Here is a 23619-nt window from a genome sequence, read left to right as displayed (position 1 = left end):
TTTTGCATTTCTTGCGGTTGCAGGAGAAGGTGCCGGGAGTGGAGGTTGGGTTGGTGGGGGGGGTGTGGATCTGACGAGGGAGTCGCGGAGGGAGTGGTCTTTCCGGAACACTGATAGGGGTGGGGAGGGAAATATATCCTTGGTGGTGGGGTCTGTTTGGAGGTGGCGGAAATGATGAAGGATGATACGATGTATCTGGTGGAGTGGTAGGTGAGGACCAGTGGGGTTCTGTCTTGGTGGCGATTGGAGGGGCGGAGTTCAAGGGCAGAGGAGCGGGAAGTGGAGGAGATGCGGTGGAGAGCATCGTCAACCACGTCTGAGGGGAAATTGCGGTCTTTGAAGAAGGAGGCCATCTGGGTTGTTCGGTTTTGGAATTGGTCCTCCTGGGAGCAGATGCAGCGAAGGAATTGGGAATATGGGATAGCATTTTTACAGGGGGCAGGGTGGGAGGTGGTGTAATTTAGGTAGCTGTGGGAGTCGGTCGGTTTATAGTAAATGTCCGTGTCGAGTCGGTCATCCGAGATAGAAATGGAGAGGTCTAGGAAGGGGAAGGAGTCTGAGACGGTCCAAGTAAATTTGAGGTCGGGGTGGAAGGTGTTAGTAAAGTGGATGAACTGTTCAACCTCCTCGTGGGAGCACGAGGTAGCGCCGATACAGTCAACGATGTAGTGGAGAAAAAGATGGGGTGTGGTGTCAGTGTAGCTGCGGAAAATGGACTGTTCCACATATCCGACGAAGAGGCAGGCATAGCTGGGGCCCATGCGGGTACCCATGGCTACTCCTTTGGTTTGGAGGAAGTGGGAGGATTGGAAAGAGAAGTTGTTCAGAATGAGGACCAGTTCAGTCAGTCGAAGGAGGGTGTCAGTGGAAGGGTACTGGTTGGTACGGCAGGAAAGGAAGAAGCGGAGGGCTTTGAGGCCTTCGTGATGGGGTATGGAGGTGTATGGGGACTGGATGTCCATGGTGAAGATAAGATGTTGGGGGCCGGGGAAGCGAAAATCACAGAGGAGTTGGAGGGCATGGGTGGTGTCCCGAACGTAGGTGGGGAGTTCTTGGACTAAGGGGGACAGGACCGTGTCAAGGTATGCAGAGATGAGTTTGATGGGGCAGGAGCAGGCTGAGACAATGGGTCGGCCGGGGTAGTCAGGTTTGTGGATTTTGGTTCTATGAAGAGATCGAGGCCGGGTAAGAGGCCAGCATGGGGTGTCCAGGTGGATGGGGTGTGCTGGAGGCGGAAGAAGGGGTCCTCAGTACACTCAGTGCAGTTTACAAAGGGCTTCCAGGATTTGGTTTCAGTGACAGTGAAGTGAGCAGTCTTCACTTGAGAAAGATAATGAAGTTTAGCTTATAAATGTCAGCTGTATTCTTGGCACTCTGCCGTAATTGGCCTTCCTGCATCCTTCACTGACCCTGTACATTCATTAATGATCCTCAGGATCCCAACATAACTGAGAAAGAATTATCATGACCGCACCTATGCCCTTTTAGCCAAATGGATAGCAGAATTTGTTTTCTTCAGTTGCCAAACTGGATGGCTGTGGATCTTGAACAAAAATAGGGTGCATTGTTATAGTTCAAGTATTGGAGAAATACAGGTGCTACAGAATAGCAACAGGGAACTCAATGCAGCGCTTAATGGTGTGCAAAATGAATTGCTAATTTAGACAGAGGGCAAAAGTCATTACAAGTGCTGTCACCAGATTTGTTTAGTGCATTGCTATCAATATCCTATATAGAGAAATTTTAAGCCAGTGCATGCTAAAGTGAATGTGTTTGTGATGTTCAGTTCATCATCCATAATTGCTTCAGTTGCTGTTTCTGCACGTGCCAGATTTTTAACCCTGAGTACTGAATGCTGTCTTCTGACACAACTGAAATATAATTGTACTCCTGGGGACTTCTGAAATGGGGATGGTGTAGAAGCCCAGTTTTTGGCTGTATTGAGCATCTAGTACCAGCATGGATTATGATTCATTTCAAATTTTATTGTGACAAGATAAACATATCTTCTTGCCCAAATTAGAAAAGCTACAAAACTATGCATTCTCCTGTTGTGCTGTGAAAATGAGGGCAGTCTGATGCCTCCATCCCATGAAAAATCCTGTATTATTAATTGCTGCCATTACTGTAGGAACTCATGCTATTCTTTGAATTTTGAAGTACAGCTTCTTCAAGACATTTTGCCTCTTAATTCACATGCTTGTTGCTATGAATCTTGGCTCAGCTTCTCCTTTGCTTGTCTGTTACATTCCTTCACCATAACAAAGTATTGATGAGAGCAAATAGAATTAAATTCAAAAGCTGGATGCATGAAATTGGAAAACCACATTGGTGTCTGAAAGAAAAAGATTCATGCTTCGGGCAAGAGTTTTCATCAGAATTGTGATGTTTGCTCGTGTGAAGTACCAGATGTGTATTTGAGTTAGCTACTAGTTCAATGTTGTGTCATTTGCTATAACTATTTAATACCAGATTCTAGAAGCACAGTAGCAGGAGTAGGTGTTCAGCCCCTTAAACTTACTCCACCATTTAATTAGATCATGGTTAATCCATGTCTCAATTCTTGAATACTATGTCTCTTGGTATTCAGTATGTGGATATACCTACTAGAGAAGATGCAAAACTCTTGGGTAATAAGGCAGGGCAGGTGACTGAGGTGTCAGTGGGGGAGCACTTTGGGGTCAGAAACCATAATTTTATTAGATTTAAAATAGTGATGGAAAAGGATAGACCAGATCTAAAAGTTGAAGTTCTAAATTGGAGAAAGGCCAATTTTGACGGTATTAGGCAAAAACTTTCGAAAGCTGATTGGGGGCAGATGTTCGCAGGTAACTGGACGACTAGAAAATGGGAAGCCTTCAGAAATGAGATAACAAGAATCCAGAGAAAGTATATTCCTGTCAGGGTGAAAGGGAAGGCTGGTAGGTATAGGGAATGCTGGCTGACTAAAGAAATTGAGGGTTTAGTTCAGAAAAAGAAGGAAGCATATGTCAGGTATAGACAGGATAGATTGAGTGAATCCTTGGAAGAGTATAATGGAAGTAGGAGTATACTTAAGAGGGAAATTAGGAGGGCAAAAAGGGGACATGAGATAGCTTTGGCAAATAGAATTAAGGAGAATCCAAAGGGTTTTTAACAAATATATTAAGGACAAAAGGGTAACTAGGGAGAGAATAGGGCCCCTCAAAGATCAGCAAGGCGGCCTTTGTGTGGAGCCGCAGAAATTGAGGGCAATACTAAACGAGTATTTTGCATCAGTATTTACTGTGGAAAAGGCTATGGAAAATATATACTGTAGGGAAATAGATGGTGGCACCTTGCAAAATGTCCATATTACAGAGGAGGAAGTTGCGAATGTCTTGAAACGCGTAAAGGTGGATAAATCCCTAGGACCTGATCAGATGTACCTCAGAACTCTGTGGGAAGCTAGAGATGTGATTGTTGGGCCTCTTGCTGTGATATTTGTATCATTCATAGTCGGAATCGAGGTGCCAGAAGACTGGAGGTTGGCTAATGTGGTGCCACTGTTTAAGAAGGGTGGTAAGGACAAGCCAGGGAACTATAGACCAGTGCGCCTGACATCGGTGGTGGGCAAGTTGTTGGAGGGAATCCTGAGGGACAGGATGTACATGTATTTGGAAAGGCAAGGACTGATTAGGGATAGTCAACATGGCTTTGTGCATGGGAAATCATGTCTCTCAAACTTTATTGAATTTTTTGAAGAAGTAACAAAGAGGATTGTTGAGGGCAGAGCGGTAGATGTGATCTATCTGGACTTCGGTAAGGCATTCGGTAAAGCAAGGTTAGATCTCATGGAATACAGGGAGAACTAGCCATTTGGATACAGAACTGGCTCAAAGGTAGAAGAGAGAGGGTGGTGGTGGAGAGTTGTTTTTCAGACTGGAGGCCTGTGACCCGTGGAGTGCCACAAGGGTCGGTGCTGGGTCCTCTACTTTTTGTCATTTACATAAATGATTTGGATGCGAGCATAAGAGGTACAGTTAGTAAGTTTGCAGATGACACCAAAATTGGAGGTGTAGTTGACAGCAAAGAAGTTTACCTCCGATTACAATGGGATCTTGACCAGATGGGCCTGAGCCTTGAAAGCTTTGATTGTGGTTAATTCTATTTATACAGGTCACAGGAGCATTCGTACGTTAACTTTTTTAACAACCTCTGTCTTAGAATGGCTAACTAAAATTCTGTTCCATCTCTGTCCCCTGTTTGTCTCTTACATTAAGAAATTCATGAATCTTTATACCCCAGCACTTTATATATATATATATTATATATATTATATACATTGTTTGTGTTCACTTCTTGTATAATAAACAGAAACCTTTTGTTCTAGATCTTTCTACTATCCTGTTCACAAGCATCATCATATACTTTATAGTCTGCTGTCAAGGCTAATCCAGGCCTTAAGGTACCCAAGGTTCCTCTCCAGCCATTTCTCCTGACGTGGAACCTTAATTCATTCAAGGTCATGCCTGCTAAAATATGCCTTATTACTGGCTTGTAAGGTGTCAGCTTAATCCTGTTGTACCACCTTTTTTAAATATAAAATCTTATTTAATTTCCACTACACTCCAAATGACCCAGTGCCCATTGCTTTTGGGCAGAGATCCTAGATTTTCAGTATGCTTTGAAAATGCTATCCCGGATTACCTTTCTAAGTGGCCTGGATCTAGTTTTCAGACTCTGACCCCTTTGCTTTGGACTCATTGCTTCTCCATGTTCATCCTATTGAATTCATTCACCATTTTAAGAACCTCAGTCAAAATATCCCTCCATCACCTATACACTCAAAATAAGACAAGTTAAATCCTGTCAGTTCAGTACCAAAAGACAACGTTGATTTTTTTTTTTAAAAGCTGATTAAAACTCCTCATTTCTGACCCCCCAGCATGTGCACTTGTTGAAATGGAACTATGAAAGTCATTCAAAAGGAGGTTAGAGAATAAAAGCAGGAGGATTCAGCCTGTCTTTTAAAGCAGTCATTACTAAATATAGGGCAATTGAGGATAACTGATGGCCATCAGAGTTGTATTGTAGTAATTCAGTCAGATGTTACTAGAATCTTAAACTAACAGTGAAGCTTTTAACTCCCTTAAATTTTCTGTCAAATGCTGCTTTCTTAGGTTTGACAGTTTCTTTTCAGACATAGATTTAACTATTAAACTACAAGGGTGATGGAACTGCTATTGAAAATGTAATAAAGGTGTAGAGATGTGATATTATACTTTCCATTCCCACTGCTGCAGCATATTAGCAGATTGTCAACAGGTACACACAGAATTAGAATTCTTGAAGATAAAGGGAAACCCTTAATCTCTTTGTTTTACATTGGCATGGTGGCACAGTGGTTTGTTACTGGACTTGTAATCCAGGGACTGGATTGATGACAAAGATAAGTGAGCTCAAATCCCAGCATGGCAGTTGATTACATGTCTGGAATAAAATGCTAACGTCGTTAATGGTGACAGTGAAACTACTAGATTCACAGATATCCGTTTAAGAAGAACATCGATCTGGTCTGGCTTGTGTGACTCCAGAGGCACAGCATTGCCCTTTTTAAATGATCCAGCAAGCCATTCAGTTGTATCTAACCTTGCAGCAATTCAAGAAGGTGGTGCACCATTCTTCAAAGGAAATTACAGAATGACAATAAATGGTGGCCTTGCCAGTAATGCCCATGACCGGAGAATGAAACGCAAAATGTCTTTGTGAGGAATAAATAACCGCAGCATGAATAAATAACTACATCTGTGTCAGATTGGTCAGGTTGGGGCCAAGTCTATTTATCTGCATCAAACTCATTAATAAACTTGAAAATTTCTTGTTATGTCTGGGTTTTTTTTGTTGCAGCTTCTGAATTGATTTGATCCTAAATAATTAGTGAAAGCTTCACCCAAATTAGTGTAGAAATGTATTTCCTTCATTACAGTAGTTACAGCAAGGAAGCCGATAGTAGAATCAATTGCTGCATGTAACTGCCACCAACAAGCCTAAGCTTTAAACATTGAAAAGTTATATTGGAGGATTGGATTGCATCCGCAGGCCATGGGTTTGATAGCCCTACATTTGACTAATGCTCATCTCGAGTGTGCTGTTTAACGTTGGTTTAGGGAACAGTGAAGATACATTAGGCCATTGCAGTGTGAGAATACAGTGCCAAAATTTAATTGGAACACCACTCTGAAAAACTGTCTTGTTGAGCTTATAAACATTTTGAGAGAATCGGGAGCACAGCAGTGTTCTGGCCGAGATGCAAGTCTGCCATCCGTCTCCTGGATGAGGGAACTCCTCTTGGGATTTGTTTCCACAAGAGTTGGCAACATTCTGGTAACTTTTTTGTTTTTAAGTCAACCTGCCCAGACATGTTATGACATAGCTTTGGAGGAGGTGTGACTTTAATCCAGGCCTCCACAGCCCAAAGGTAGGGACACTACCATTGTGCCGCAAGAGCCCTTCAGTCTGTACCTTTTAGAATGTGGACATTAAGTGCCAACATGTGCTGTTCATATGTGAAGCCAATAGCATTGATACTAATCAGGAGTGACGGCCCTGCTTAATTTGTTCAGTTTGGTTTCAATTCCTTTCTTAGTTCAGGGATGATGAGACCAATTGTTATTCATCTGTTGTAATGGCTGATCTGTTAACTAGTTATAGATTTAATTCTGGCTCCTTGTACATTGCAAATTTTCATCACTCAAGTGTTGCCTGTCAAGTCTTCAGCTACCTAGACCCAAGCTTTGGAATTCCTTCTCTAATCCTGCCTGCCTCTCCCATATCTTTGTGACGCTCCTTCGGAACCTATCTCAACCTAGTTGCCCTAATATCTCCTTTTGTGGAGCTTTATTTGTTAATCCTTCACTGCAGTGCTTTGTTAAAGGAATTATCTAAATACAGTGTTGCCCGTCTTGTCTTCAGCTACCTCGGCCCTGAGTTTTGTAATTCCTTCCCTCAACCCGCCTGCCTCTGAGAATGTGCATAGGGTATAAGCAGGCAGGGAAAGAGTTAAGTTCTGAGTTTTGTGAAACAAGACGTTCAGGTGAGCATGACTCAGATCAGATGAGAACTTAGTTAATGATGGGGTGCAGCAGGCAAGGGTAATGGGTTAACAAGGTGGTAAAGCAGTCATTATTAGAGCCATTTAACAATATTGAAAGCATTCAGTATGCAAGGTCAGCTAACAAGAGGAAAGTATCCATTGTATAAGTCCAGCCAACAAAGTTAAGAACACCTTTTGTATAACATTAAAGGGCTCGGCCTCTGCTATTGATACTCGTTGATTGTAACGGTCACCTTATTAATGTGTATGTTGCCTTACCTGGATACTCCTCCTATAAAATAACTATATAATTCATTGAGAAGCTGTTGTTCGAGAGAAGACCGGGACCTCATACCTCTGTGGACATGGGCGATCGTTCTCTTTCCAGGGCCTGGAATAAAAGAAGGTAAAACTACATTGCGTCCTTGAGCGTTTTGCTTTGACTGAAGTTGGAATGGGATGACGTTATTGGCATAGTTGGCAGGATCTAAACGGATAGTTATGATCGTATGGTTTCAATAGCCGCCAGAGCATCGGTGTCCAGGTAAGATTTTGAACCTTGGTCCCTCTCGATTCTCCTGTGTGCCAGAGACAGTCTCCTCATTCAATCGCTCTCTATCCTACGGATTCCTCGAACAATAATTAGTTCCGTCGAGAGAGGCAGTTTTGCAAGTGCATTGGCAGGCAGGATTCAAGTCCTCTGCGCGGTACTGGTGTTTGAGTCCCCTTGGGGGGTGTGATTGAGGTTCGAGTCTCTGTGTTGCATTGGGGGGAGGGGGGTGTGATTGAGGTTCGAGTCATCTGCGCAGTACTGGGGTTCACATCCACTGGGGTGGCTTTGGTTGATGTTAGAGTCTACTGGCTGGGTTGATTTGCGATTCAAGTCCTCCGCACTGTGCTGAGGTTCAAGCTTTCTATGTTTAAGTGAGCTTCGAGCTCTGTGTTTAATTGTGATTAGAGTTTTCTGTCTTTAATTGGGGTTCGAGCTTTCTTGTTCAATTGAGGTTCGGGTTCTCTGTGTTTAAGTGGGATTCAAGCCCACGTGAGGACTAAAGTGAAAAAGGGGTTAAAGTCCCCTCGTGGCGAAATTTGAGGCTCAGTGAGTCTTTGTTTTGGGAGAAGAGAGTGGCTTGGATTGTAGCGCCATGTGGTCTGCTGCGAGGGCTTCTCTTTTCATAAGTGTAATTTTAGTGAGAGGATGCAAAAAAGAATGGAAAACACTGAAATTAAGGTGGTGCTAATACTTGGGTTGACAAAGGAAAGTTTCAATGTAAACTGTGCCATGCTGAGAGTGTTTGATGTTTAAAAATTTAGGTTTGTTAAAATACTGGTTCAAAAAATCCTTGTAAGTAACTGTTTTGCCTTGTTTGAATCAGGATCTCAATTCAGTATGTTTTGTGGGCTGTGTAGTGGGGTAAATTTTGTTTTTACATTGAAATTATATAACATTATGTCCTCCTTAAAATTATCAAACTTATAATCTTAAAACAATTGAGCCCCTGATTTGTTTGAAATGCCTGTTTAAAATAAAACAGCAGTTGGGTCAGTGGTCATGCAGTAGCCAGATGTGAGTATTGTATTAAAAGATCTTTGCTGCTGCTGTGCAGAGCGTTTACAAAAAGAAGAGTGCAATGCAGCAGCTTGATGTTTTGTTAAGGTTTTCTAGAGAATATCAGAGCTTGAGGCTGAGCTACTTAAATTCTGTTAATTATTGTTAAGACGTCTTTGCCCCCCTTCATATTGCACATTCAAAGAACGTTGATCTCTACCAAAATATTCACCGTAATTTTGACCATTTTATTTGAGAAGTTTCATGTGGAAAACATATTTTAAAATATTCAACATTTGTTTCCTATGAATATTTGAGATTTAAATCTGAACTGAAACTGCCTCTTCAGTTGCTAAAGCACAGGAAATATTTTGTTGTTTTCTTGCTGTTCCAGACTTTTGAAGTACTTTTCCTGACAGCGTTCACATTAGCCAAGCATCAGTTTGTTAAACGAAAAGAATTTTTGACTAACCTGAATGACGTCCCCTGAGGGTTTGATTTTAGAATCATTGATTGCTGTTTATAAATGACTGAATTGTTTAGGCAGTACAATTTAGAAGTTTATGGATTGTATAAAACTTGATGATGTCATAAATAGTAAACAGAGTAACAGACTTCAAGAATTTATTGAATGTTGAATTTAATGTAGTTAAATCTGTGACTGTCTTCATAACGATACCACCCCTGGCAAGGAAGGAATGAGAGAAGAAATGCAAAGATACTTTCAGCAGCTAACATAGTCTCTAGAGTTTCCCCATTCACAGGTAAAGCACGTCTTCGGACCACTGCCTACCCTTCCACAACCTGATTCAATGGATTCAATTAGCTCCTCAGTCATGAGCATGAAAAATGAAGAGAAGATCTGTACACTTTTTGTCAGTGGCCTTCCTACAGACATTAAATGATGTGAGCTTCACCTTGTCTTTTGATCATTTAAGGGATATGAGGGTTCACTGATCAAGCTAACATCAGAACATCCAGTTGGCTTTGTTACATTTAACAGCAAAGCGGGAGCAGAAGCGGCAAAGAATGCTGCATTCACCTAGCCTGTGCTGCACTGCACACTCAGGTGCGCTGGTATCCTCCATGTGAAGAATCTCTGCAAGGACAGAAGTCTCGTCTGTTTTGTGAAGCATTTAACTGCCCTTATCCAAGAATTCAGATTTCTCCAAGGAGTGATGCACAAGGGCAGACTGAATTTAGTTTTCAGATTGGACTTTACTGAAGGAGACTTGGAGGGGCTGGGGTGGTCACTAAGGACTGTGGATTTAAGAACTTTACTGGTGTTTTTTTTAATAAATGGGAGGATTCTTCAAATTTTGATTACTGTAATGGACTAGTACTTTTTTTTATCATTGTATGTTGTGTATCAATAACTTAAAATACTGGCTTTCAGAGTCTTATGAAAGCTGGTAGTGCCATTGGTTATCATGAAATGATAAAAGGAGGGAATGAGAATGTGTTTAGGGTATAAGCAGACAGGGAAAAGTTAAGTTCTGAGTTTTGTGAAACAAGAGATTCAGCTGAGCATGACTCAGATCAGATAACAACTTACATTTAACAATGGGGTGCTGGAGGCAAGGGTAATGGGTTAACAAGATAGAAAAGCAATCATTATGTAGGGCCATTTAACAATATTGAAAGCATTCGGCATGCAAGGTCAGCTAACAAGGGGAAAAGCATCCATTGTATGGGTCCAGTTCACAAAGTTAGCACCTATTGTATAACAGTAAAGGGCTTGGCCTCTGCTTTCGATACTCTTTGATTGTAACGGTCACCTTATGAATATGCATGTTGCCTTATCTGGATGCTCCTCCTGTAAAATGACTATATAATTCATTAAGAAGATGTTCGAGAGAAGACCATGAACTCGTGTCTCTGTGCACATGGGCAATCGTTCTCACTCTCTCTCCAGGGCCTGAAATAAAAGAAGGAAACTATACTATGTCGCCAAGCATTTTGTTTCGACTGAAGGCGGAACAGGGCGACACTTCTCCCATATCTTTAAGGCACTCCTTCAGACCTTATCTCTGAGATCCCCTAATATCTCCTTTTGTGGAGCTTTATTTGCTAATCCTTCACTGGAGTGGTTTGTTAAAGGAATTATGTAAGTAAAAGGTATTAATGCTTCATTAGATAATGTGTTTAGTATAAAGGAGTCAGGATTTCTATCTTTAATTATTTATTCTATTTGGGAATTTGGCTTGTGCAACTGTGGTATCAGTCATGTTGAGAACTCTATAAAATCACTGTGTCAACATGAACAGAATCAAAAGTAATCCGTTATCAAATGGTGGTATCTGATTTGATAATCAAGCTTACGTGATTTAATAATTCCAAATCATGGCAACCATTAAACTAATTACAGTAAAGGTATGTGGATATTTAACTTGTTCCAACTAAATGGCAAAGAATTGGTGGTGACAAGAAAAGCATTTAAAGGAAGTAAATTGCAGAAAAAAAGGAGCAATTGCACTACCTGTAATGAAGGAAGAACATCGAACATAGAACAGTACAGCACAGAACAGGCCCTTCAGCCCACGATGTTGTGCCGACTCTCTGTGTAAAGAACCCGCCTCTGACATCTCCTCTATACTTTCCTCCAACCAGCTTAAAACTATGACCCTTCGTGTTAGTCATTTCTACCGTGGGAAATAGTCTCTGGCTATCGACTCTATCTATGCCTCTCATTATCTTGTATACCTTAATTAGATCCCCTCTCCTCCTCCTCTTCTCCAATGAAAAAAGTCTGAGCTCAGTCAACCTCTCTTCATAAGATAAGCCCTCCAGTCCAGGCAGCATCCTGGTAAACCTCCTCTGAACCCTCTCCAAAGCATCCACATCTTTCCTATAATAAGAATGTGTCTAATTGGCCACATTAGAAAGTGAGTAGCAGTTGAACTACTTACAAAAGATCATGTATTGCCATGTTTGCCTGCATAAGGAACTAGTGTGATGCCAATGCTAAATTGCACAGGCAAACATTAAAAGCCAAATGTTCTTGCAACATAAAAGGTGTTGAGGGAGATGGAGACTTGACCCTAGTTGTGTTTGCTAAACATAACACTTCAATGGCAATTGTACTCTGATCCTTTGGTCCTCATAATGTGAAGTCTGAAATTGGAAATACAAATCAGCCAGTTAGTCGATGTTCTAAAAATGTATGGTTTCCGAACAGTCCCAGATACTGTTCCAAAAATGCTGAGAACGCAGCTTTGCAGCCATGAGTATGCTTATGATAAGTTTGGAGTAGGTGGATTGGAAGTGGGCTTCAGGCATTCCCATCACTCATTGCACAATCTACAATGTTACCCAGGCGCACAGATTTGACTTGCTGTCTGTAGTATGTTAAGAGGGGGAATTTCACCCATTGTTCCTGTCCTCATCACTGCTAAGAAGAAAATGAGTTTGTGGCTTTCAGCTGAAGTCAGGGTCAGGCTCAGGCTCATGTCTGGCTACAGTACTGCTGCTTGTTGATTGAGCTTACTGTTAGGTGTCTGGACTATCACTTGAAGTATAACTGAGGTACTTCCAAAGACTTGGAGACAAAATTCTTTTAAAAAGCAAAGATACTGTTCTTGACCCCTCTATCATTCCCCCTCCTCAAACATGACGGGCAGTGAAAATCTGAGCAGGAATTGGATTTTTTTTGTGCTGCTTGCAGTGTGCAATATTTACAGAGAAGAAAGCGAAGTTCATTTGGATTTAATGGAAAGAGATGTATGCCATGCCTTTTACATTATCAGGCACTGAGCACATTCTTATCCAAGTCAGAAGATTCTGGCTTCAATTTCTTCGGCAAGGATCTGAGCACGAAATATCAACTGGTATTCACATTCCAGTATTAGGAGTGTCATAAATTAGGTCTTTTAAATAAAACACAAAATTGAGGCACTGGCTGCTGCTTCAGGGCCACAAAGATCCATTGCTGCTAATGAAAGAGTGTGTTATTCTCCCAAATCTAGACATTAAAAGGGACATGTAAGATGAGGCAAAAAACAAGCTTATGTTAGAAGTCAAAAACTCTGTTTAAAAAAAACCTATAGGATTGTGTAAAGGGCAAGGTTGAAATTTCAACAGAAAAAATTAGAGAAGTGAAAGGGGGGCATGAAAAATATTGGAGAGTAAACTTAGAAGGTTTCCATAAATACCCAAAGAGCAAGCGAATAAGTAATGCAAGGGCAGGGCTAATTAGCCATGAAAATATATCTCTTATTTTGAGGTTGATGACGCGAGCGGGATTGATTTGCGCTTTTTCTCTCAAAAAAGCAACAAGGCAGACACAATAGTTAAGAGGGTGGAAAGTTAAATATTGTAAAAGGTAGACATAGTGAGGGAGAAAATATTAAGCCGGCTAGCATTATTGAAAGTGGCCCAGATGAAATCTAGCGCAAGCTTTTCAGGGATGCAAAGGAAGAAATAGCAGAAACTTTGACTATCATTTTTCAATCTTATCTGGCTACAGACACTGGAGGAAAACTGAAGCTGCACCTTTGTTTAAAAGTGCTGGATAACATAAGTACAAGTTGGCCAAACTTTGGTGGTAAGAAGATTACTAGAAACATTTCTCAGGATAAAATAATTTGGCAAGGGATGGATTTATAAAGACCAGTCAGTATGGATTTGTTCAGGGGAGGTTTTGTTGGATTAACCTGATTTTTGTTTGAGGAGTTAACAAGGAATATTGATAAGAGTAGAGCATTTTGTGTAATCAGTGCAACGTTTAGCAAGGATTTTGGCATCAACTGGTCAGAAAAGTAAAAGCTCTGGGAATCCAAGGAAAAGTTACAAGTTGGATCCAAACCTTTCTCTAGCTAGAAGCAAAATGGATGTGGAGTATTTGTGTTCAAGCATCAACAGATTCAAGAGCAGCTTCTTCCCCACTATTATTAGACTTAGAACATTACAGCGCAGTACATGCCCTTCTTAATGGACCCCTCGAGTTTTGATATTAATGTTGATTTCACTCTGTGCACCTTTTCTGCAGCTGTAACATTGTATTCTTTGCTCTGTTCCATTACCCTAATGTGCTTTGTATAGTATGATCTGTCTGTACTGCACGCAAAACAAAACTTTTCACTGTACTAGATGCATGTGACCATAATAAATCAGAAAAATTAGTTTTTTGCTGTTTTGGTATATATCAATGATTTAGATTTAAATGTAGGAGGCATGATTAAGAGGTTTGCAGATGATATGAAAATTGGCTGTGTAGTTGATGGTGATGAAGAATGCTGTACAATGGAGAAAGACATCTATGGTCTTGTCATCTGGATGGAAAAATGGTAAATACTCATCCTAGAGAAATTTAAGATAATGTATTTGGGAAAAGCATGCACAAGGCAAGTGCATGCGCAACAAATTATAGCATTTTATGGGGTTTAAAGGGACAAAGAGATCTTCAAGTGTGTGTTCACAGATAGGTAAGATGTTCAAAAAGGCAGATGAAATAATTTCCTTTATTAGTTGAGGCCTAGAGTGCAGAAAAGGCTGGTTGTCCCTTAACTGTGTAACACAATAGTCAGACTGCAGCTAGAGTACTGTGTACAGTTCTGTTCCAGTCGCCACATTACAGGAAGGAGATGATGGCGTGATGGATGTGGAGGCATTGACATAGTAGTAATGTCATTAGATTAGTAATTCAGAACCCCAGACTCATGTTCTAGACATATGGGTTCAAATTGCACCATGGCAGTTGGTGAAATATGAATTCAATAAAATTCTGGAATTTAAAAAAAATCCTAATGGTGACCATGTAACCACTGAAGGTTATCGGCGGCACGGTGGCTCAGTGGTTAGCACTGCTGCCTCACAGCGCCAGGAACCCAGGTTCAATTCCTGCCTCGGGCAGCTGTCTGTGTGGAGTTTGCCTATGCTTCCTGTGTTTGTGTGGGGGGGGGGGGTTCTCCAGTTGTTCCGGTTTCCTCCCACAGTCCAAAGATGTGCAGGTTAGATGAATTGCCCATGCTAAATTGCCCATAGTGTTAGGTGCATTAGTCAGGGGTGAATGTAGGGGAATGGGTCTGGGTGGGTTGCTCTTCGGAGGGTCGGTATGGACTTGTTGGTCCAAAGGGCCTATTTCCACACTGTAGGGAATCTAATCCAAAATTCATTTGGTTCACTAATGTCTTTTTAGGGAATGAATGTGCCACTCTTACCTCATCAGATTTTTATATGACTCCAGAACAATACAGTTAATCCTTAACTGCCCTCTGAGCAATTAGGGATGGACAATGAATACGGACATGACCAGCAACTCCCAACATGCAAATTTAATATGTTAGAAAAGCACCAAAGAAGATAAAGGTATTACTGAAGAATGGAGAAGTACTGCTATGATGAAGCTTAGAATAGGTTGGGGTTGTTTTCTTCAGATCATAGGAGGTTGAGTGGATTTAAATGGGGTGTATAAAATTGAGAGTGTAATTATATGTTGGGAAAGCCTTGCATCTTATTTCATATGATTCTTTAAAATCAAACCAAGTGGAGGAATATTCTGGAAGGGTTAATTGGATTATCTTCAAAGAAATTTCTAAGTGAGGAGTGATGCAAACTCATGTAAAGAAATTACAAGATCCTGTCCAAATAGAATAGCATTCTGTCTTTGGCAGCCTTCAAGCATATCCTTGTGTTGAAGCAGGTTTCTTGGGAAAGCACGGAGATCGTGCTACTGTGTATTATACACTTGGAAAGAGCAGAGATGAAGACAAGACCTGTTTCATTTCTTGTATTGTCAGAGCCTATCAAGCCATCTAAAGTGGCCTGAGAGGGAGTAACTGAGGGTTCTGTCACCTGGACAATAATGATCAGTAAGTGTTCGTAGACTAGAGGATTCACAGGCATGTGCTTTGTCAGCCATATTTCCGACATTGCAGCAGTGATGAACCTTTGGAAGTATTTGATAGGATATTTTGAGATTATGAAAATAATTATGTAAATTCTTTCTTTCATGTACTCTTGATGCCCCAGAGCAACTTACAACTAATTAATTACTTCTTTAAATTTCATTTCCATTTCTGGGCATAAACGTGGCAACCATTTTGCACATAGCAAGAATTCATGAACAACAACTAATGAGATTTGAACCTTTTGGTCTGTTTTTAGTGATGTTGATTGAAGAGTGGAGTTTTGTCCATGATCCCTACAGAATTCCCTATTCCTTTGAAACATGGAATATTTTCTGTACTCTTCAAGAGGCATTTAGATCCTTAGTATAAGATCTCATTGGAAAGGTGGAATCTTTAATCACATAGTACCCACTCTGAAATGTCTGCTTTCATCTACTTGCTCTCTTCTGATTCAGCATGAGAGAGTTAAACTAATATGACACTTCAAAAACCTTTTAAAAGTGGAAAAAATTAATGAGAAACAAATGCTGAGTGGAGAGGTATTTCTGGTGGTACATTCATTGACTTTGAGTCAAGAAAGTCATGTAAAACCTGAATTGGGCGATCCATCAGGTCTGTGACTCAGACAAATGGTAAATTAATTAAGAAGCAAATGTGTGAAAACCAGTTAAGGAATTGAATTTGCATCACTCCATCACACTCTTCATAACCTAAACCTATGCTGAAGTTGAATAAAGCATTTCCACACCAGCATTTCACATCTGTATTTGAATCCAGGATGCAGTCTGCTTTTTGTGAGCAATCAAAACCTCTTTCCAACTTTGTGAGATTCTCACTTACAGAATTTCACAAAGCATATGCAATTCGTTTGAGATTTATGTTTTTGAAAAAGAAAGCAGTAAAACAAATCTAAATTAATTTGAACCATGACTGCAGTGCAAGCTGTGGCCCAAAGGATTTGCCTTATAACCCAAGCATTGATCTGCTTCCTAATACTGAGCTAGAAACTAAATGATCTGGGCTATTCGGGGCTACATCATACTGCCATTCAATAAAAATAAATTACCGCAGATGCTGGAGATTTGAAATAAAACCAAAAAATGCTGGAGAACCTCAGGTCTGGAAAAATCTATTGGAAGAGAGACAGAATAAATTTTGAGTCCAGTATGATGCTTCTTCCCACTATCCTTCCTGTCTACAATTTTCAAACAAAGCATCATATTGGACTCTGAAAATGAACTCCGTTTCTCTCTCCACAAATATTGCCAGACCTGCTGAGTTTCTCCACCTTATTTTTGTCACCATCTAAGTTACAATTATGTTTTACTATTATGTAGAGTTCCACTGGTGGGCTGTTTACAGATGATTGTACTGTAGGTTAAGTACGCAATTCTTCAAATAGCGAAGTAGTCTGTGCCCACCTGAAGTTAATAAACAGCAAGTAACATATATATCGCACATACTAGACAATGATCCATCTCCAACAAGAGAGAATCTGTTCATCCTCTTGACGTTCGATGGCATTACCATCACTGCATTCCACACTATCAACATTCATGAGGTAGCTTGATCAGAAATATAACTGGACTAGCCAGGTTTGTACTATGGCTATAAAAGTGGGTTGGAGGATGGAACTTCTATGAGTAAGTGACTGCCTGACTCCTTTAAACCTGACCATTACAAGGTCCAAGTCAACAATGCTCCCCATTTAACTGAATGAGTCTGACTCCAAAAATACTTGAAGCTTGAGCTTGACATCATCTAGCACCTAACAACCTGTTTGACAGACACTTTCCTTTTTCCAGTGTTACACCTTTACATCAGAGTGCATTATTTTCAAGTTGTGCCGCAGCAACTTGCTAGCAGATGCTCCTTGACAGCACCTTCCATCTGTGCCATCGAGAAGGATAAAGGCAGCATATGCATGAGAAGACTATCAACTGCAAGTTTTATCCAGGTCTCTCGTCATCCTGACTTGGAAATTAATCTGCTTCCTTTTTATTACTGTCCTCCCATTTCCACCAGAGAGACACGTATACGTACACAAAATGGCATTGTTGATGTACCTACATCACATGGCCTGCGACAGTTCAAGGAGGTGGCTAATCACCATCACCTCAAAGGTAGTTAAAAATGGACCATAACAGGGATGTCTGCATCCCCCATGAACTTACTTTCAAATTGGTTTTCCTTGTGTTTCTCTTTGTTTTAGTAAAGGCATTTGAGTGCATATTATGAAACATCTCACTCCAGCCTCTCAACGTTGTTCATTCCTGAAATCCAAGCAGGTAATAACATCGTGCAATGTTGCTTTAAAGCTTAATTTCACCATAGCTGCAGGATTAAAAGGAAAGGATATAAATGGCAGGGGAATACTTTCCATTTCAAATTTGAATGAGATTCGAAAAATTATGAAGGAGAAAGACAATAGATATTTTGAATCCAATCAGGCAAGAGGAACTTGCAAGGCTAGGAAAGCAGTGTTCAAACATTGCATATTATAAAGAATTTAAGAACTACTTCTGCTTTCTCTACAAAGTGTAAAATGGCTAAAAATAAATAAGGTTTTAAAAAATGTTTAACTCTTTGAATTATCTAAAAAGTCCTGACAGTGTTTTCTTCAAAAAGGCTGTTGCATGTTTTAGTGTAGATAGAGCATTCCACATAGTAGAAGGACGTTTTTGCAGTGCAGAAAATGTCTTAAATCCCCGTGAAGCAGTTGTAGCCAGTGGAGATCAGGAGATGAGACAGGAACTGTTGTCTTGATCACTGCTCTCGTGTTCCCTGTGTGGGTTTATAATAACGTCAGCAATGTCATCTTCCAATCATGCAGCACTTATAGCAAATTGGCCTAAGGCATGTTATAGATCGGAGTTGAACTTGAGCAAAATTAGCTGGTATACTAAACAATATATTGAAGACTGTCAAAAAAAAAATAGGAGTCAAGGACGAAGTTGAAAGTGCATGGGGAGAGGCCCCAAAATGTGGTGCCTGGGGAGGGAAAAATGATAGAAGTGCAGTCCCACATATATCAAAATCTTCAATAACTCAATGCTGTAAGTTTTAAAAATGAAAATATAGTTATAAATTTCTTCCCTGAGTAGTAATATGACATTAGAAGTTTATATTTCTTAATCAGTTGTCATTTACAAGTGGCTATATTAAGCTACAATGCTAGTTCTGTCCGCTTAGACCATTTAAAATATATTTGGATGTGGACATGAATAGGAAAGATTTGGAGGGATATGGACCAAATGTAAGGAAGTGTTGCTGTAGAAAGAGACCTTGGAGTGCAGGTTCATAATTCTTTGAAAGTAGAGTTGCAGGTAGACAGGATAGTGAAGAAGACGTTTAGTATGCTTGCCTTTCTTGGTCACTGCATTGAATGTAGAACTTGGAAGATTATGTTGAGGCTGTGCAAGATATTGGTTAGGCCACTGTTGGAATACTGTGTGCAATTCTGCGTTCCCTGCTGTTGAAGGATGTTGTGAAACTTGAAAGGGTTTGGAAAAGATTTTCAAGGATGTTGCCTCGATTGCAAGGTTTGAGCTATCGGGAGAGACTATAATGCGTTGAGAGGTGACCTTAGAGGTTTATAAAATCATGGGGTGATGGATAGGGTAAATAGACAAGGTCTTTTCTCTGGGATGGGGAAGTCCAGAACTAGAGAGCATAGATTTAAGGTGAAAGAGGAAAGATATAAAAGGGACCTAAGGGGCAACTTTTTCACACAGTGGGTGGTGCATGAAGAGAATGAGCTGCCAGAGGAAGTGATGGAGGAAGGTACAATTACAACATTTAAAAGGCATCTGGATAGGTATATGAATAGGAAAGGTTTAGAGAGATATGGGCCAAATGCTGGCAAATGGGACTAGATTGTTTAGGCTATCTGGTTGGTATGGGCGAGTTGGACCGAAGGGTCTATTTCCATGCTGTATGTCTCTATGACTTTACATGGTTTGGAAACATGTTTGACGTGGACTAGTTGGATCGAGGGATCTGTTTCCATGTTGTATGACTCTATGAAAATATTAGAAGGAAATAACTATACAACTGTTTTCATTTAGGCAAATATAACCATATTTAATCAATGTGTGAGGTGTGATGACACCCCCTTTTATTTTTCTTGACAACTGATAATTAAGTTGTACTGGCACCTCTCATTTTTGGTGGCTCTTGCTATTTGGCCATAGCAGTGAAGTGGATTGAACATTGGAATCTTATTTACTGTCTTTCCAGATAAGAAAAGGGAAATCTCTATGGAGCAGGAACAGGACAAGAGCAAACCACGATCAAAGAGACCAGACAAAGCTTTGTATGTTCCCAGAGCTCGGCGTCACTTAAGCACGGAGCAGCAGCAAAGTTGTGATCCCAATCTAGAGGGAGAAGCCCAAAAGGTGCTCACAAATACTGTAATTGCAGCTGTAAGTGTATTTCCTTCCAATAACATGCGAATGCCTCATGAGTGGATCCACACACAAAGCAACTTACTTCCTAAGGAAGAAAGTCAAGGAGAGCACAGCAACAAAAATTTCAAAAAGAGGCAAACTGTGAACTCTGTTCGAGAAAGGAAGTCAGGTGAAGGAAACAGATTGGAATCAAAGCACTTAAAAGAAAAGAAAGCAATCCAGCAGAAGTGTAGGGCAGGATCAAACAGTAGTAAATTGCACAGCAGAGAGAAAGAACTGATGCATAAAGAAGCAATGTCACAAAGATGTAGTAATATTGATGTAGCAGCAAACAGTTTACTTGAAGTTACCAGCTCAATTGCTGACAGTAATGGAGAAGGAATGAGATCCAATCACACAGAAATCCAAACCCCTGCACAACAGATTACTGCAAATATATCTAGTGATGAACAGTCAGAACACAGAAATGATGACAGACTCAATAATGCAGATTCTGTTGTAAGTGCACATAAGACTGATATAAACAAATCTCTCCACCTAAAAGCTGCCTCTGGTGTGAGCAGAAGTTGTGTTTCTGACAGTTTCCTTCAGCCAAATGAACTGGTATCCTCTAAATTAACCATCTGTAAATGCTCAGATGCTGTGAAACATACTGTATTAGAATGCTCAGAAAGTGTAAATGAGGCACAGAAGATGGAAAGAAGCAGTAGACAATATTCATGCACTGAAGCAGCTGAACGAGACAGTTCTTACAAGGTATTTGCTGTGAACAATGCAACAGAGCATGAAACTAGGATAGATAATGACTCTTTCTCTCAGGGAACTGAGAATATGTTTCTAAAGGAGAACGTTGTTAGTCTACCCACCACTTCATCTGGAAATGTAGTCTTCACAAATCCCCCAAGTTTTGAATTTGTTGCTCTTTCAACCATACAAGAAGTGCAACAAGGAACTGAAAAGGCTGGATCCTTAATAGAAAAAGACAACACTGCAATCGACCCAACAGACAGTAAACCTGTCAGCACAGACCGAGATGCTGAAATCGGTGTTGTTTTGCAAAGTGTCAACCAAATCTCACTAGCTTCAGACCAACTACCTACTGGTACAGATGAAACTGAGTGTGTTAAAGCAGCAGTTCCTGAAGAATCAGAGGCTGTCACTTGGGATGCCCTTTTCAATGATGATGGTGATTGCCTGGATCCTCATCTCCTCGAAGAGGTAAAGAATTTTTGTTTTTAAAAACTTTTCTCTGAAATATAATTGCTAGGTGACGAGTAAAATAAAAACCCAAACTGTATTTTTGAATTTTGTGCTTGAAATTTGGATTATAGTCACATGTGCTTCATAAAGTCCTCACTTTAGCAAGTCACGTGATTCTATATTCATGATTTTTAAAAATATTTGTTCTTACTTGTAGGTGAGGTTGGAATAATCATATTTATCATCCATACCTAGTTGCTGCAATGGGGTCTGCCAGAAATCATAAATTCATTCGTCCATAATGATGGTGGGCAGGAAAATTTTGGCTTATTGACAATAAAGGATTTACCAGTACGTTGTGAAATCAGCATAGTGTATGACTCCCAGAGGCACATAAAGATAATGGTGCTCCCACGATCTCACTTCATTTTGACTTTCTTGGTGATTGAGGTGAAAGCTGGAAGGTGCTGTTGAAGTTAGCTAGGTGGGTTAATGTGCAGCATCTCACAGGCAATACTTACTGCAGAGGGAATGGATATTCAGCTCTCTGGCAGAAACAAACTGCTTTGTCTTGAATGATGTTGAATCTCTTCAGTGTTGTGACCTTCAGATGTGCCTGATGCCTTTCTGCCTTTGTATGGGTCCTTTGGAAATTTGCTATTTGTCATTTAATTGATTCCTAGACTGATGGTTTTCATTACTGTTCTGTCTAGCCGCAGTAGGTATTCCCCAGAGAACCCATCAACCTTCCCAAGGCCTTGTCAGTGCAACTCTTGACTAGGGATAATTTGCGTATGGGTCACTTTCAATGGGTTGTGAAGCTTTGGAATTTTCGACCTCAGGAAACTGTTAAAAACTCAGCCTATTTAAGATGTTGGAATCTCAGAATTGGGCTAGGATTAGTGCAGGAAGGTGGAGTTGGAACAGACATGAAGGTCTGAACAGCTTACTCTTCTTTCTATTTTTGGTCACAGGATTTCATCCTACTGTTGCTGAGGCTGGGCAGTCTTGAATAGTGATGTCTGAAGAATGCCTTCTGCATATTTGATATTTTCTTTGAGAGTTACTGATTATATGGAAAGTTCTCATTGCCGATTCTGATGTAAGGAAGATTGGCTTCTAAGCAGATTTTTCATGCTTGTTCAACATTTCTAAAACTAGGATTTTTGGACATAATCCTTCATAGAATCATAGAATCCTTACAGTTGGAAGCGGGCCATTCTGCCCATTGAGTCCACACCGACTCTCCTCCCACCTGCCCCACCCTATCCCCGTAACCTTTCATTTCCCATGGCTAAATCACCTAGCCTGCTCATCCCTGGACACTATGGGGCAATTTAGCATGGCCAATCTACCTAACTTGCACATCTTTGGATTGTGGGAGAAAATTGGAGCACCTGGAGGAAACTTATGCAGAATTGGAAAGAATTAGTGTGTGGAATTTGCACAGTTGCACGAGGGTGGAATTGAACTAATCACTGAGCCATCATACCGCCCCATGACCCTATTAAAGTATTTCACATTGTAAGGTGCTCACTTTGAGCCTTACTTCTCTTGATGCTCAAATGATTTAATAACTTGCCCTTTCTTTCTGTAGTCTCATCTAATTTGAATATCCAGATTTTTTTAAAGCCAATAGTAATGACGAGATCAAAAAATCTTTTATTGAAGCAATACCTTTTGATTCTTTTTTAAGAGGGAATGGTGTAATGCAAATGCTACAACATACAGTAAAAGTATCTAGCATGCACTGGGATCAGGTGTTGCTGCTAATCAAAAATGTTGGTGAACCCATTGCAATTGGTCACAACAGGAATCAAACCTAAATATCTCTTGCCAGAGACTGCAACTTGAGGCTTCAAGCCTCTCCACCTTTGACCCTCTTCTCTGTAAACACTGAGGGAGCCATAGAGACATAGTGTAGAAACATGCTCTTCAGCCAACCATGTCTATGCCAATCAACAAATACCAAACTACACTAATCCCATTTCCCTGTAGTTAGTATATAGCTTACTCTGCCCTTGCATTTAAAGTACTCATCCACATGCTTGAGTTGCAAGAGTACATGCCTCCACCACCTTCTCGGATAGCACTTTCCCTATTTCTATCACCACTTACTGCTTACACTTACACTGTCTGGCCTTGGATACTTGCCATTGTGAGAAGATTCTCACAATCTACTCTTTGTCTTTCATAATTTTGTGTACTTCAATCAGATCCCCCTCCACCCAAGCCTCCTTTGCCAAGGAAAACAAGCTCAGTGTTATCTCATAACTGAGTTTAGCAGTTTTACAATAACTTTGAACAAACAAAATTGGATTTTTAATAATCTCAGATGCTAGTTGTTGGGGTGCCATATTATGTGAATTTTATTGTATAGCTACTTACCATGTGGTGAGCAATGTTATCCTCCTGGATAGTGTTGGAGTGTCAGGAATTAAAGATTCTGTGAGCACTTCTAAAGAAGAATCATAGAGGTTTAAAAAATATTTATTTTCATTCAATATTTTATTACTTAGAAACATAAAGCTGTAGATAAGAGAAGACTGATAGTTAAGA

The 23619-nt window shown here is 40.4% G+C and overlaps 1 protein-coding gene across 1 annotated transcript in view; it reads left to right on the top strand.

The window, feature by feature from the left end:
• r3hcc1l (R3H domain and coiled-coil containing 1-like) overlaps nt 1–23619 on the top strand; it is a 178447-nt gene that overhangs the window by 89342 nt on the left and 65486 nt on the right. The window contains exon 2 of the mRNA XM_087998750.1: nt 19691–21078. Coding sequence (XP_087854876.1) covers nt 19711–21078 — 1368 coding nt within the window. The 5' untranslated portion in view covers nt 19691–19710. The remainder of the gene's footprint in view (nt 1–19690; nt 21079–23619) is intronic.

The sequence above is a fragment of the Chiloscyllium plagiosum genome, unplaced genomic scaffold (assembly GCF_037043375.1).
Source record: "Chiloscyllium plagiosum isolate Xiang-an unplaced genomic scaffold, Cpla_swu_hap1 HiC_scaffold_22, whole genome shotgun sequence".
Taxonomy (NCBI): Eukaryota; Metazoa; Chordata; class Chondrichthyes; order Orectolobiformes; family Hemiscylliidae; genus Chiloscyllium; species Chiloscyllium plagiosum.
Note: the sequence above shows the minus strand (reverse complement) of the source record. Positions and strands in the feature narration are given on the sequence as shown.